Here is a 15,682-nt window from a genome sequence, read left to right as displayed (position 1 = left end):
AAGCAACTTGGGAAGACAAGCTTTGCGTTGTCGATTCCTATCGAATTATAAGCACACAAGAATCTGCAACCCACTAATGCGCTGCTGCTTAAAATGATTACAACAGAACCTCAAGAATTGATTGATTGCAGATGGACTAGATCTATCTCAGGCAGTTTGCGCCTGCTAGATCATCTGTATCAGTATGAAGGCTGATTCCTATAAGCAAATGCATGGAGAAATCATATCTGGTTGGACATGGTCATCGATCAAATCTCATCTTTGCTAGTGTACCTATCTATCATCACACTGGTTGAATGCACAAATGTGATTGGGTCATTTTCAGTTCATTCATTGACTCATGAGATCAGATTCTACATCGAGAACAAGGAGCCTCGGTTTGTTCACTTTGATTACCGTAGAAATACCTTACAGGTGCAGGTCGTAACAGTAAGATATAACATCAAACACTAAATGGATTCATGCCCCATTGAACACACACACACACACACACAGCGAGAGAGAGGGAACTCAATTTATTGTTGCAGTTGGTACTGGTGAGTCGTAGAAGAAGCCTCAACACGCCATATTTATTCCTTTTCTAATGCCTTGCCAAATCTCTCTCTCTCTCTCTCTCTCTCTCTCGATATATATATATATATATAAATAAAACAGTGTGCGTACGTGTGATGCATTGTTTGTTTGCTGATGAGAATTGGAGTCGAGCATGCTCATGAATGCTCACCAACAAGAAGCAGATCATAACTTCGTGGGAGTTAATGGTGCATGTGAGATCTTAAGACATCGGAAAACGATGTTCCTTTGGACTAGTTGGAGACTGAAAGTGCAGCAATCTACGTTCTTGCTTGCTTCCACCCTCCGACATTAATGTCATGCTTGCTTCACAGGTGAGTGTTGTAGGATAACCCCTAGTCCTGCTGCCAATTCCCATGGGTAATGTATCTAAGAAACAGCTTTTTAGGAAGGAAATGCAGCTGTGTTGTGCGTGGATTGTGGAGTGATGATTGAGGTGGTGCTTAGGTCGGAGAGATGCTCTGGCAATACAAGGAGAAATGAAGTCGGGGGAGATAGATTTTGGTGGCATGAAGAGTCAGGTCATTTAGGGAGATGGTTTTAATGGTGAGATTGTAGGCATTTAAGGCACTCTACTTGTCAACTTTAAATGCTGCGTCTGCCCTCCTCTTAATAAGGTTGGATGAAGGCCATTTAATAACCCCCTTTAGTGGCCACTCCCTGCATGATCTAGTCGAACAAAAGCTGTGGGGAGCTCCCCATTTCTGCTCATTCCCTCCACATTCTCCACCTCTTCCTCTTCCTTCTCAACTTCTGATCTCGCTCTGCTTCCTACAGTGTTCTCAGAATCGATTTGGCTCAATGGGAGAAGAGAAGCAGAGCAAGGGGCAAGTCCTGACGATGATGGATCAAACAGAGCTATCGTTGGGTCCATCTTCGTCGACCTTGAGCAAGAAGACACAGAGTTCCTCTTCGGAATCGGAGGGATGTGGCCGGAGGAAGAGGAAGCAGATCTGGGATGCGAACCCCAGGCAAACTAGCATCGAGCTCCAGCTCAATGATCCCTTGCCGCTTGATTGGGAACGCTGCCTTGACCTACAGGTGGACCTCCTCTCTCTCTCTCTCTCTCTCTCTCTGATTAGATGAACTGTTACATACAGTATTGCCTTTCTTCTGACGTTCTCTAAATTGATGAATGGCAGACTGGGAGGATCTACTACATGAACAGGAAAACCCTGAAGAGAAGCTGGAGCAGGCCCAAGGAACAAAACCTGGACTTGGAGCTCAACATCTCCACCTTCTCAAGCTCAGAAGAGACGCCGAACTCGAGATCGACAACTCCAGAGGAAGCAAAGAAGCAGCACAGTTCATGTGGCAGCATGGCCGCGGTGGTCTGCGTCAACTGCCACCTCCTCGTCATGCTATGCAAGTCATCTCCTTCATGCCCCAACTGCAAGTGCATGCAAACGCCGCTACCGTCTGCGCCACAAGCACCTCCTCCGAAGCTCCAGTCTTCCAAGTCCCCGGAAACCCTAAGTCTCCTCCACTAGTTAGCAGGCAGATGAATGCAACAGGCAAACCAGGTTTGAGAGGTCAATGATCCTGAGAGTGCTGCGTTAAACTGCATCACTGAGAACCTGATGCTTTGTATATTTCATCTAAGGAGAGGGTGTTCTTCTTGTGATAAAGGATCTGTCGTGTGTTGCACCCTTTATTGCACTTGAATTGGTAGTTTGAGTTGATGCTCGAGAGGGCATGATCACAAGACAACACATTAAATCTCACCTGATCTCCTCTCCTGTTTCCATGGTAAGTGGCTTTAAACGAAGCTAATTATTTGGACCTTAAATAAGAGGTAAAAGAAAACTGAAGCTTGCGTGCTGCTGAGGAAGTGGAACGATCCCAGGTAAAGGCATGGAACACATCCCTATGCTGATATCTACCTGAGAAAATGGTGCATTTCCCCATGCAATGGCTTGCCTACATATCAAAGTAATTGAACTGAAACATTAAAGACGTTGGACCACAATGTGCAGGGTGTGTGCTGTTGCTGCCAAGAACAAGAGAGCTCGATCTCTCAAAGAGGGCGTGTGTGGAAGTAGGAAGCAGCACAAGTATTGAGAGCTGAAGAGAGTTGACATCACATCAGCCTGGATGCACAGGGTCTTCCATCTCTCTATCCTGTGGTGGCAGCAGAACAGAGAGCAGATGATGAAATAGTTTAGTGTATTCCAGTAGGTGATGGATTGTACTGTGATGTCGGTTGTTTCCTCGTTCCTTTCCTTACCCATCATTCTTGCGTAATCTTCATGTTTCCACAACTGCAACATGGCAATTAGATTGGATTTAGAGGGGTATCCAAATATACAGATGTGACAAATGCTTGTGTTTGACCCATAAGTTGGAAGTATCAGTATTCTCCAAAATGTAGATGATAAACTACCAGTACAAGTTTGTTTTATTGAAATTAAAAAGAAAAAAAATTGTTGCGATGTACAAACTTGTTTCAACATGAGGGAGATTGATTGTCTTGATCAAGGTGGTGTTACTGCTTCAAATACATTATATCATGATCCGAAGGCCAACCAAAGACACTTTTAATCTAAAGACTTTAGTACAAACACAAGACAAACTTCACCATATTATATGAATACCGAGTTTGGTTCAAATAAGCCACTGTATCCATATTCCAGCAACATCCAGTTGGTAATCTAAACAGTCCTTGGTTGTACATCACAACATAAATAGCATAAGAACCACTAGAACCCCACAGGCAATCAGCAATAGGTCATTTGGATTGCTGCCCTTCTTTCTTAGGAGGCACACTGAACACATTCTTCAACAAGTCCTGGATTTTGTTTAGCATCTGAGCCTGTGCAGGGTCACCGCTGCCACCTCCGCCACTGCTGCTCCCCGGTGGAGCACGCTGGCTCTCCTGGAGCTTTATCTTTTCGTATAGATACTGCTTCTCAGCTTCTGCTTCCTCTAGACGACGCTTCAAGTACATACTAGCATAGTCCTCAGCCTTCTCCGATTTGGCTGATGCAATGCTCTGCAGCCTCTCAGCCTCCTGCTTGGCCTCATTGGCCTTTAGTTGGAACATCTCAGCCTCAGCCTGCTTAAGCCTGATGATGCTCTCTAGTTCCTCCACCTGCTGTTTTTTCCTCTGCCTCTCCATTTTTAGCTCCTGAACTTCTCGGGCTTTGTCCTCAACCTCACGATCGCAGGCTTCGAGAGCTAGACGAGCCCGCTTGAACATCCGCATTTTCTCCTCTGCAACCATCTCCATCTTTCTCACAGCTTCTTGGACCACCTCAGCAATTTTATTGCAAGCTTCTTGTGGAGAAATCAGACGCCCAACTTCATCGCTTTCAGAATTCTTTGGTGAATCTAATTCAAGCTCTGCAATAGCCATAAAAGAGGCAACTTAAAACCAGCGGCGGGTTTCCTGAGTTTCTGAAAAAGAAAAGAGGTCTAGGAGAATAAAATGGAAAGGCAGTGGCTCAAGTACATACTGAAGGATGCATCAGAACTCAGTGATTTTGCAAATGATGCCAATCTCGAGATTGATTTTCACAGCCATGTTATTGTAGGAACGACTTCCTCAAAGAATATATGATAATTGGCAGTTAATATTTAGTGTGTACTTACTCGTATACAGAATAGTTTTGCCCCATACCTTGGAAGAAGAGAAGGAGCATTCTGCAAGCCATGGACTCAGGTATCCCACCTTTTAACTTCTCTACGAGTTCACCACACTTCCGATATAATTTCCTTCCTTTAGGATCCTGACTTAAGTGAAAAATCTTACTAACAAAGTCGAGTTCCCGCATCAAGGCCTCTCGGTCCCACCCAGGAGCGCACTGCTGGAACACATCTTTAACCCATCCTAACAACTCAGATGTTCTGTGGCATGCTTGGCACCTGAAAAGCATCTCAGCATGGCCAACAGCACTCTTAACAGACTGACCTGTCCCAATTTGGCCAACCCGCATGGCACAATCTGTGTGAGTCCAGTGTGTGCATGTATCACATCCGATCCAGCGACATGTATTAACCTCAAAATCAAACTTGTTGCAGATCACACACATGCAGAGATTGCAGAAACCATTCCTACTGGTACATATCTCACAGCTACATTCATCTGCAGGAAGAACACTTTGACAAGCGATGTTCCTGCACCTCTTGTACAAGAAAACCTCGATGAGGCGACCCTGTGGAACACTGACACTCGGATGCAAAAAGGCCTGAATGCCTGTATTGATAGAAACGAGAATTTCGAGCTGCACATGATGAGCAGTAGCAAGGGATTTAGCTGTCAGGTCAACTCTCCCCTGCACAAGCTTCTGGAGATACAAAAACTCTTCTATGTGATGGGAACCCCCTGTACCCTCAAGAATCACCCGAAGTTCAGTTTTAAGCTCCTCTAGAAGCTCATCTGGCATAACCTTCATTTTCTCAGAGACAACCTCAACCCTGTCTCGAGCAACTTCATGAAGTGACAGCCTGTTTGCATTGGAAATCCTCCGAACGACCTGCAGTTCAGCGACTTCATTCTCTCCTTCCTTTTCCTTGTCTACTTTATTTACTGCAATGGCATCAGAACGGTTTGTCTCAATGGGCCAGGTCTCACGAGAGCTGGCGCTCTCAGTGTGTGAGTCCTGCCCTTGGTCAGAGTTTGATCCTGGTTCTTGGGTGTCAAGTGATGCTGCAGGGTCTGATGAAGCAAGGGACAGGGACGTCTGCAGTCCTGCAGATCTTGGATGCTGTCGTGGTGGTAGCATAGGTAGTGGTGGTTGGTGATGATGGTGGTTTGCACCCGAAGAAGTACCCATTATAACTGTTTAGTTTTCTCTTAAGACTTCGCCTGTGTCATTAGAAGAACTTGATCAGCACGACTGCATCACTTGCAGATCTGAAAATCTTTTCTAAATCGTCAAAAGAAGCACACATTAAACTAAACCACTTCAAGAAGGCAACTTTTTCCCAATTAGTGGCACCAAGATCTGATCTTGCTCCACATATCAGTCAAATTGTTATGTTCGAAGTATGCATCTGTCTACACAATATAAACAAAACAAACATGCATGATTGCGTTTATGTTCGAATTGTTAGAACCAATAAACAAATGAAACGTCAAACTAAAACGCTAAAAGGATTTATGTACAAAAGCATGAAAACGAACGTCCCCTTCCAAGAAGCGAAAATTTTCACTACGTAGCGCCAAAAAATGCAATCTTGCCCCTGAAATCAGCCAAATCACATTCTTCAGGAACGACGATACACATTTCTGGAATCTTTAATCCTGATCTGAACAAAAACCAACAAGAGCACCGACAGAAGGGGAAACTTAAAGTTCAACAGATGAAGGCACCAGTATAAGTCCAAGATGGACGATTCACCCACATCTAACACGGTGCACGCTAAATCAGAACAAGAAATAAGTAATCTAGAACCCTATAAGCAGAATTCACCTCCAACCTAGAAGGGGGACGAATCCGGGTGATCTGCAGCAAGATCGCGTAGATGGAGCTGAATCTCCGGGGAAAAGGACTGCAGGAAGGCCGGAGGAAGACTTCGAGAAAAGGGAGAAGGAGCAAGGAGCCGGTCGACGAAAGGGATTAGGGTTTGCACCAGAACCCCTCGCTCTCTCTCTCTCTCTCTTCTCGCTCTCTCCTTTTCCTTTCTCAAGGCCTCAGGCAGGGACAGGCGACAGAACCATAAGAGGGTGGATTCCAACTCGTCAATGGGACGACCGGCACTGCCGGTGGAACGACACCGGTTGAACCGTCCTCAGTTATGTTGGCCCGCATTTTCCAACCACTAGAAATCTTCCACGTCGTCACATAATGCTGTGATATGCAATTCCACATACAGCAGATCCTGAATTTCTTTTTACACGTGTCAAAGTAGAAAAACATTATTGTGCACTAATTAGTTGTGATTATGCCAAGTGGCTTTCAACATTATTCATAACTACAATAAAATGTGATTAGCATTAATGTGATTGTGCCCTGTGACAAAAATGAACTTTGATACACATCATAAAATATTTGACCAGCTAAGACAAAACAATCTGTTTGACATCCACTGTCAGGCGGAGTCAAAAGTCAATGCTTCCCTTTGCAGCAATGGTGTCACCACGTTGTGCTTCCTTCATGCGAAGCCAATATCTAAATTAATGTTAATGTAATTAAAGGAAGATATCCTTTCAACGACTCAATCAAGTTCAAGTGAAAGAACTGGGTTTGGATCCCGTGCAAGAGCAGAAGTTTTGTTAGACAGCAAGTAACGGAAGTAATAAATACACGTCATTCTTTAAGAGTCGGTTTTGCGATTGTCAGTATCAAGGCTTGAGGTGGACGGCTGTAAGTGGAATTGGAAACGAGACCGAATACGCATGGAAGACGTCTTCGTGATTTGATGCGGGTGAACCGGCTGCCGTGGGACTCCCTACCGCCCGCCCGTATATAAGCAATCGGCTGCGCTCTACCTCTCCCGCATCCCCAGGTGGAACGCTCTCCGCACCGCCTCTGCGAGGATTCCACCGCGAGCCGCTTCCTCCCTCGTCTTGATTTCTCCGCCGCCCCGCTCTGCTCTAGATGATAGTCCTAAGGTACCGATCCCGGCCGCTCCCTTTGGTGCTTTAATTTTCCCTGTTCTTTCCGTTTCATGTCAAGATTATGCGGGGCTTTTGCTTCTCGAAGCAGTTCCCCATCGCCATGGGGATTCTGTTCCTAAGCTGTGATCTTGTTCTTTATATTGATCTGTTCTTTCTTTGTTTGGGGTTCTTCATGTGTTTTTGTAGCTCTGCTGATTGAATCTTCGATGGCTTCGACTAATCAATACCTCAAAGAATCAAGAACCTCGTATTTCCTCGTGATCTGTTTCGTCCTGGTTTTCATCTGATCGAAGGACTCCGTCCGATCTCTTCTTGGGATCCCCATCGCGTTCGGGCTTTTTGGTCGAACGGCTGGGAGGCGTGAAAGAAGAGTGAAAAGTCAAGGGTTCTCTTTTTTTGATCGGGATGCCGTTCGTGAGACCTGATCCGGCGGCCATGGATGCGGAGCCGTTCGTGGAGATGGACCCCACGGGACGATACGGGCGGTACGACGACCTGCTTGGGACCGGCGCCGTGAAGCGGGTCTACCGGGGGTTCGATCAGGAGGAGGGGATCGAGGTGGCGTGGAACCAGGTCCGTCTTCGTAGCTTCGTTCATGACCAGCAGATGCAGGACCGGATCTTCGCGGAAGTGAGGCTGCTGCAGTCGCTGCGGCACGACAACCTCATCGCGCTCCACGACGTGTGGACGGACGACGACGGACGTAGCACGCTCAACTTCATCACCGAGTTCTGCAACTCCGGCAGTCTCCGTGAGTACCGGAATCGGCACCGCCACGTGTCGCTGAAGGCCCTCAAGAAGTGGTCACGCCAGATACTGTTGGGCCTCGAGTACCTCCACAACCGTGAGCCCTGCATCATTCACCGCGACCTCAATTGCTCCAACGTCTTCATTAATGGCAATGTTGGCCAAGTACGCGTCAAATCCCCCACTTCTTAACTTTTTCCCCATTGTTTGGTGAATTGGTACAGAATTTTGTTTCTCTTGAAATTTTCTTGATTTAAATTGGTAAATTTAGGATTTTTTTTCCCACCTTTCCATCGCGATCATCTCTCGAAAAAACTACTGTATCGTCGTTATCTTATCCACATTCGCAATAGTTTTTATCCCTTTGGCATAAAGGTAGGAATTTGTTTTATCCGGTGTTCATCTGTTTGCTTCTTTTTCGGATGTGGTTAGAGGAAGATGAATTTTTTGGGTATAGAACACGATCGAGTCTTTACATTTCCAACTGTTTTATTTATCCTCCGTTTGAGGAAATACAAAATTGTTTTTTGATTTGTTTTTTGGATTATATGATTCTATAAAGAGTTCCTCTTTTAAGTTCGCCGCACCGAAAAAAGCTGACTTTTTTTTATCTTAATATTGTTACAGGTGAAGATTGGGGATTTAGGGCTTGCTGCAGCCGTGGAGAAGAGCCACGCGGCTCACTCCGTACTGGGGACGCCGGAGTTCATGGCGCCGGAGATGTACGAGGAGGAGTACACGGAGCTGGTGGACATCTACTCTTTCGGAATGAGCGTGCTGGAGATGGTGACCCGCGAGATCCCCTACAGCGAGTGCGACAACGTCGCCAAGATCTACCGGAAGGTGACGACCGGGGTGAGGCCGGCAGCCATGGCGAAGGTCAAGGACCCGGAGGTTACGGCCTTCATCGAGCGGTGCCTCGGCAGGCCACGGGTTCGACCTTCCGCCTCGGAACTCCTCAATGACCCATTCTTCCATGGCATCGACGAGGATGGCCCCAGCTCTGCGCCGCCTCCGCCCCCTCTGCCGCCACAGCCATGGCCGTCGGCGCTTCTTGCAGGCCTCGCTCTCCTACATCGTCAGCGGCCAGCAGTGCCGACATCACTTCCCTCCCGGATTGGTTGAGACAATAAATGGAGCTGGTTCGATCGCTGACCATTTGATTCCCTTTTCTAGTGTACATTAGCAGCAGTTTACTTGTGCGTTCTAATACATAGTAGTCGTGGTAATAGATTGATTTGGCACAGGTTACATTTGTTGATTTCTTTGGTTAAGAAATGTTAAAATATTTGAGTTCGTCTGCTTCTTTATTGCTGGTAAAAAGAATATGAAAACCGTGCTTGCTGAGTGTTAAGAGTGAGGACTCTTTTAAGAAATCATTGGATTCTTTTCTTATTCACTCATACATTTCACTGCAACAAAAACTAAACACTTGACGACATAACGATGTTGGGAATAGATATAAAGAGCCTCATGTAGAAGTACGCACTCATGGACTGTCGAGATAGGAGTAGTGTGAAGCTTTGACTTGTAAGCCAATTTTATGATAATGTGGTAGAGAGTTCTAGGAATATGATGGCGAATCCGATACAGAAAATGGAGGGAGTTAGTGTCGGTAGGAAGGTGGTAACGAAGGGGAATTGCAATGGTAATCAAGAGAAGGTGATAAGAGACTGTGACGGTGGAAACTTGCGGTGGAAACTTGCGAATGTAAAGGTGAGGTATTGATGAAGAAGAGATGAAGAAGAGAGAGGCAACGACCAGAGAAGAGAAGAAGAGATTAATGGACATAAGAGAGTGGCAATGATGGAGATGAAGATGAACGTTTATAAATTTAAGGAAGAGGAGATTTGTAAAAGTGAGGAGGAGGTAGAGGGGGTAATGAAACTGATGGTGGAAAATATCTATCAATACGAGGAAGGGATGGTGTCGAAGATAATGGAGGAGGAGGAGATGATGAAGAAGGTGGTGGTGGTGGTGGGGATTTATAAATATTTGGAGGAAATAGAGAGGAGGGTGGTGGAGATTTGTAAATGGAAGGAGGGGAAGAGGAGGAGATAGGTGGTGTTGGTGGTGGGTATTTATAAATATAAGGGGATGGTGGTGGAGGGGACTTATAGACATAAGAAGAAGGAGGTGGCGGAGATAATAATATTGGTAGTCGCGGAGACTTGTTAATGGAAGGAGGTGGAGAGAAGGGGATAGGTGGTGGTGGAGATTTACAAAGAGAAGGTGATGATGGGGACGATGGTGACTTTAAAATGCAAGGAGGAGGCGGTGATGAAGATGATGGTGTTGGTGGCAATGGAGATTTATAAACGAAAGGAGGAAATGGAGATAAGGATGGTGGAGACTTACAAATGTAAGGAGGGGAAGAGGAGAGTGTAGGTGGTGGTGGAGATTTATAAAGATAAGAGGATGGTGGTGACAAAGATGATGGTGGTGGAGACAAGTAAAGAGGAGGTGGAGGTGATGTAAATGGTGATGGAGGAGGTTTGTAAATATAAGGAGGTGGTGATAGAGATTTATAGACATAAGGAGGAGGAGAAGGTAATAGAGACGATGATGGAGGAGAGGAGAAAGTTGGTGGAGATTTATAAATGTAAGGGGGAAGAGGTGATCGTGATGGTGGGGGAGGAGATGTAGAGTTGTAAAGTGTTGGAGGAGAAAGAGAAGGTGGTGGAGGTGACATGTAATTATATGGAGGGAAAGACGAGGGAGAAGGTGGTGATGGTGGAGATTTGTAAATATAAGGAGGAAGAGGTGATAAAGATAATGGTGGAGATATATAAATATAAGGAGAAGGTTATATTGAAGATGGCGGTGGAGGAGACTTATAAATGTAAGTAGGAGGTGATATTGAATGTGGCGGTGGAGATGACAAAGAGGGGGGAGGAGATAATAAAGGAGGCGGTGGTGCCTTATAAATAGAAGGTGGAGATGATGTGGATGGTGGTGACTTATAAACATGAGGAGGAGACGAGGAGGAGGATGACGATTGAGGTGATGGGGGAGGAGTTATTTGTGTAGGAGGAGGTGGTGACTTATAAATAGAAGGCGAAGAAGGAGAGAGGGAAGGTGGTGAAGATGATGAAGATGGTGGTGGTGACTTAGCTACATGGGGAGGAGACGAGGATGACGATGGAGGTGTTGGGGGAGTTGTTAGTACAGGAGGAGGTGGTGACTTGTAAATAAGAGGAGGAGGGGAGAGAGAAGGTGGTGGAGCTGATGAAGGTGGTGGTGGTGAATTAGAAATGTGGGGAGACGAGGAGGAAGATGGTGATGGAGGTGTTGAGGGAGGAGTTGGTTGTGTTGGAGGAGGTGGTGACTTGTAAATAAAAGGTATAGGAGGGGAGAGGGAAGGTGGTGGTGGTGACTTAGAAACATAGGGAGGAGACCAAGAGGAAGATGGCGATGAAGGTGACGGGGGAGGAGTTTGTGGAGTAGGAGGAGGTGGTGACTTGTAAATTAAAGATGGAGGAGAGAGGGATGGTGGTGGTGGTGGTGACTTAGAAATATGGGGAGGAGACGAGGAGGAAGATGGCGATGGAGGTGATGGGGGAGGAGTTGTTGGTGCAGGAGGAGGTGGTGACTTGGAAATAGAAGGTGGTGGAGGGGAGAGGGAAGGTGGTGGAGATGATGAAGATGGTGGTGGTGACTTAGAAATATGAGGAGGAGATGAGGAGGAAGATGGCGATGGAGGTGACGGACGAGGAGTTGTTGGTGTAGGAGGAGGTGGTGACTTGGAAATCGAAGGTGGAAGAGGGGAGAGGGAAGGTGGTGGAGATGATGAAGATGGTGGTGGTGACTTAGAAACATAGGGAGGAGATGAAGAGGAAGATGGCGATGGAGGTGACGGGAGAGGAGTTTGTGGTGTAGGAGGAGGTGGTGACTTGTAAATTGAAGATGGAGGAGAGAGGGATGATGGTGGTGGTGGTGACTTAGAAACATGGGGAGGAGACGAGGAGGAAGATGGCGATGAAGGTGATGGGGGAGGAGTTGTTGGTGTAGGAGGAGGTGGTGACTTGGAAATAGAAGGTGGAGGAGGGGAGAGGGAAGGTGGTGGAGATGATAAAAATGGTGGTGGTGACTTAGAAACATAGGGAGGAGATGAAGAGGAAGATGGCGATGGAGGTGACGGGGGAGGAGTTTGTGGTGTAGGAGGAGGTGGTGACTTGTAAATTAAAGATGGAGGAGAGAGGGATGGTGGTGGTGGTGGTGACTTGGAAATATGGGGAGGAGACGAGGAGGAAGATGGCGATGGAGGTGATGGGGGAGGAGTTGTTGGTGTAGGAGGAGGTGGTGACTTGGAAATAGAAGGTGGTGGAGGGGAGAGGGAAGGTGGTGGAGATGATGAAGATGGTGGTGGTGACTTAGAAATATGAGGAGGAGATGAGGAGGAAGATGGCGATGGAGGTGACGGGCGAGGAGTTGTTGGTGTAGGAGGAGGTGGTGACTTGGAAATCGAAGGTGGAAGAGGGGAGAGGGAAGGTGGTGGAGATGATGAAGATGGTGGTGGTGACTTAGAAACATAGGGAGGAGATGAAGAGGAAGATGGCGATGGAGGTGACGGGAGAGGAGTTTGTGGTGTAGGAGGAGGTGGTGACTTGTAAATTGAAGATGGAGGAGAGAGGGATGATGGTGGTGGTGGTGACTTAGAAACATGGGGAGGAGACGAGGAGGAAGATGGCGATGAAGGTGATGGGGGAGGAGTTGTTGGTGTAGGAGGAGGTGGTGACTTGGAAATAGAAGGTGGAGGAGGGGAGAGGGAAGGTGGTGGAGATGATAAAAATGGTGGTGGTGACTTAGAAACATAGGGAGGAGATGAAGAGGAAGATGGCGATGGAGGTGACGGGGGAGGAGTTTGTGGTGTAGGAGGAGGTGGTGACTTGTAAATTAAAGATGGAGGAGAGAGGGATGGTGGTGGTGGTGGTGACTTGGAAATATGGGGAGGAGACGAGGAGGAAGATGGCGATGGAGGTGATGGGGGAGGAGTTGTTGGTGTAGGAGGAGGTGGTGACTTGGAAATAGAAGGTGGTGGAGGGGAGAGGGAAGGTGGTGGAGATGATGAAGATGGTGGTGGTGACTTAGAAATATGAGGAGGAGATGAGGAGGAAGATGGCGATGGAGGTGACGGGCGAGGAGTTGTTGGTGTAGGAGGAGGTGGTGACTTGGAAATCGAAGGTGGAAGAGGGGAGAGGGAAGGTGGTGGAGATGATGAAGATGGTGGTGGTGACTTAGAAACATAGGGAGGAGATGAAGAGGAAGATGGCGATTGAGGTGACGGGGGAGGAGTTTGTGGTGTAGGAGGAGGTGGTGACTTGTAAATTGAAGATGGAGGAGAGAGGGATGGTGGTGGTGGTGGTGGTGACTTAGAAACATGGGGAGGAGACGAGGAGGAAGATGGCGATGAAGGTGATGAGGGAGGAGTTGTTGGTGTAGGAGGAGGTGGTGACTTGGAAATAGAAGGTGGAGGAGGGGAGAGGGAAAGTGGTGGAGATGATGAAGATGGTGGTGGTGACTTAGAAATATGAGGAGGAGATGAGGAGGAAGATGGCGATGGAGGTGACGGGCGAGGAGTTGTTGGTGTAGGAGGAGGTGGTGACTTGGAAATAGAAGGTGGAAGAGGGGAGAGGGAAGGTGGTGGAGATAATGAAGATGGTGGGGGTGACTTAGAAATATGGGGAGGAGATGAGGAGGAAGATGGCGATGGAGGTAATGAGGGAGGAGTTGATAGTGTAGGAGGAGGTGGTGACATATAAATTGAAGGTGAAGGAGGGCAGAGGGAAGTTGGTGGTGGTGGTGACTTAGAAACATGGGGAGGAGACGAGGAAGATGGCGATGGAGGTGATGGGGGAGGAGTTGTTGGTGTAGGAGGAGGTGGTGACTTGTAAATAGAAGGTATAGGAGGGGAGAGGGAAGGTGGTGGTGGTGACTTGGAAACATAGGGTGGAGACGAAGAGGAATATGGCGATGGAGGTGACGGGGGAGGAGTTTGTGGTGTAGGAGGAGGTGGTGACTTGTAAATTGAAGATGGAGGAGAGAGGGATTGTGGTGGTGGTGGTGACTTAGAAACATGGGGAGACGAGGAGGAAGATGGCGATGGAGGTGATGGGGGAGGAGTTGGTGGTGTAGGAGGAGGCGGTGACTTGGAAATAGAAGGTGGAGGAGGGGAGAGGGAAGGTGGTGGCGATGATGAAGATGGTGGTGGTGACTTAGAAATATGAGGAGGAGATGAGGAGGAAGATGGCGATGGAGGTGACGGGTGAGGAGTTGTTGGTGTAGGAGGAGGTGGTGACTTGGAAATAGAAGGTGGAGGAGGGGAGAGGGAAGGTGGTGGAGACGATGAAGATGGCGGTGGTGACTTAGAAATATGAGGAGGAGATGAGGAGGAAGATGGCGATGGAGGTGACGGGCGAGGAGTTGTTGGTGTACGAGGAGGTGGTGACTTGGAAATCGAAGGTGGAGGGGAGAGGGAAGGTGGTGGAGATGATGAAGATGGTGGTGGTGACTTAGAAACATGGGGAGGAGATGAGGAGGAAGATGGCGATGGAGGTGATGAGGGAGGAGTTGGTGGTGTAAGGGGAGGTGGTGACATATAAATTGAAGGTGAAGGAGGGCAGAGGGAAGGTGGTGGTGGTGGTGGTGACTTAGAAACATAGGGAGGAGACGAGGGGGAAGATGACGATGGAGGTGACGAGGGAGGAGTTGGTTGTGGAGAAGGAGGTGGTGACTTGTAAATAGGAGGTATAGGAGGGGAGAGGGAAGTTGGTGGAGGTGATGAATGTGGTGGTGGTGACTTAGAAATATAGGGAGGAGACGACGAGGAAGATGGCGATGGAGGTGACTGGGGAGGAGTTTGTGGTGTAGGAGGAGGTGGTGACTTGTAAATTGAAGATGGAGGAGGAGAGAGGAAAGGTGGTGGTGGTGAGTTAGAAACATAGGGAGGAGATGAGGAGGAAGATGGGGATGGAGGTGACAGGGGAGGAGTTGTTGGTATTGGAGGAGGTGGTGACTTATAATGAGGTCGAGATAGAGGAGGAGGTGACTTGTAAATGAGTAATGGCGGAGGAGGTGATGACTTGTAAACGAGTGATGGTGGAGGAGGTGGTGACATGCGAGGAGGAGCTTGAGATGGATGCGGTGGTGACTTGTGAGGAGGAGCTTGAGATAGCGGAGGTGGTGACTTGTAAATGAGCAATGGTGGAGGAGGTGATGACTTGCGAGGAGGAGGTGGTGACTTGTAAATGACTGATGGTGGAAGAGGTAGTGACTTGGGAGGAGGAGGTGGTGGCTTGTGATGAGGAGGTTGAGATGAAGGTGGCGACTTGTGTGACAATGGAGGAGGAGGTATTTTATGACGAGGATGTTGAGATGGAGTTGGTGGTGACCTACGGTGAGGATGACGAGATGGAGTTGGTGGAGGAGGTGACTTGTAATGGTAGAATGGCGGTTTTCGCAATGGCGATGGTGGCGGCTGAGGCTTGTGGTGATAGGGGTGATGAGGAGGTGATGATGGCGGAGGAGACTTGTGATGGTATGGAAGATGAGGAGGTGATGGCGGTGGCGGTGACTTATGCTTGTATCTTCTCGGTGGAGGAGACTTGTAATGATAATATCTTATTGGCGGAGGAGAGTTGTAGTGATGTCTTGGTGGAGGAGGAAGGTGATGCCTCCCGGAGTAGGGAGGAGCACCAAAACGAAACGGTGGAAGATCGACCTCCACTGCCGAAACCGTGCTAGCAACGAAGCAAACCACCACAGCAGTCATAAGACAGAGCGACCACCACCGTGGCTGCG

At 47.9% G+C, this 15,682-nt stretch overlaps 4 protein-coding genes across 11 annotated transcripts; 2 read left to right on the top strand and 2 right to left on the bottom strand.

Moving 5' to 3' along the window:
- The first annotated feature begins 1,214 nt into the window (after window positions 1–1,214).
- LOC135631722 (protein CURLY FLAG LEAF 1-like) lies at window positions 1,215–2,239 on the top strand. Its single transcript, XM_065139515.1, has 2 exons — window positions 1,215–1,614; window positions 1,716–2,239. Exons 1-2 carry the CDS (start codon window positions 1,375–1,377, stop codon window positions 2,061–2,063), a joined length of 588 nt encoding a protein of 195 aa, XP_064995587.1. The 5' UTR covers window positions 1,215–1,374; the 3' UTR covers window positions 2,064–2,239.
- Window positions 2,240–3,083: 844 nt separating this feature from the next.
- On the bottom strand, window positions 3,084–6,226 carry LOC103976180 (OBERON-like protein). Of its 8 annotated transcripts, none has more exons than XM_009391391.3 (5): window positions 5,988–6,226; window positions 5,681–5,823; window positions 5,465–5,572; window positions 4,193–5,380; window positions 3,084–3,915 (listed from the first exon to the last, which is right to left on the bottom strand). In XM_009391391.3, the coding sequence occupies exons 4-5, from the start codon at window positions 5,346–5,348 to the stop codon at window positions 3,302–3,304; spliced, it is 1,770 nt and encodes a 589-aa protein (XP_009389666.1). In that variant the 5' UTR covers window positions 5,349–5,380; window positions 5,465–5,572; window positions 5,681–5,823; window positions 5,988–6,226; the 3' UTR covers window positions 3,084–3,301. The 8 variants fall into 8 exon arrangements, with proteins under 8 accessions (XP_009389666.1, XP_009389667.1, XP_018677834.1 ...); XM_009391392.3 differs by having other exon boundaries at window positions 5,681–5,757; XM_018822289.2 differs by having other exon boundaries at window positions 5,995–6,226.
- Window positions 6,227–6,998: 772 nt separating this feature from the next.
- LOC135631312 (probable serine/threonine-protein kinase WNK11) lies at window positions 6,999–9,178 on the top strand. Its single transcript, XM_065138871.1, has 3 exons — window positions 6,999–7,129; window positions 7,322–8,047; window positions 8,510–9,178. Exons 2-3 carry the CDS (start codon window positions 7,541–7,543, stop codon window positions 9,005–9,007), a joined length of 1,005 nt encoding a protein of 334 aa, XP_064994943.1. The 5' UTR covers window positions 6,999–7,129; window positions 7,322–7,540; the 3' UTR covers window positions 9,008–9,178.
- Window positions 9,179–9,226: 48 nt separating this feature from the next.
- Window positions 9,227–15,660, bottom strand: LOC135631311 (uncharacterized). Its single transcript, XM_065138870.1, has one exon. The coding sequence runs from the start codon at window positions 15,651–15,653 to the stop codon at window positions 10,689–10,691; it is 4,965 nt and encodes a 1,654-aa protein (XP_064994942.1). The 5' UTR covers window positions 15,654–15,660; the 3' UTR covers window positions 9,227–10,688.
- Between the last annotated feature and the right edge of the window lie 22 nt (window positions 15,661–15,682).

The sequence above is a fragment of the Musa acuminata genome, chromosome BXJ3-2, assembly GCF_036884655.1.
Source record: "Musa acuminata AAA Group cultivar baxijiao chromosome BXJ3-2, Cavendish_Baxijiao_AAA, whole genome shotgun sequence".
Taxonomy (NCBI): Eukaryota; Viridiplantae; Streptophyta; class Magnoliopsida; order Zingiberales; family Musaceae; genus Musa; species Musa acuminata.
This window is presented reverse-complemented; position numbering and strand designations above follow the sequence as displayed.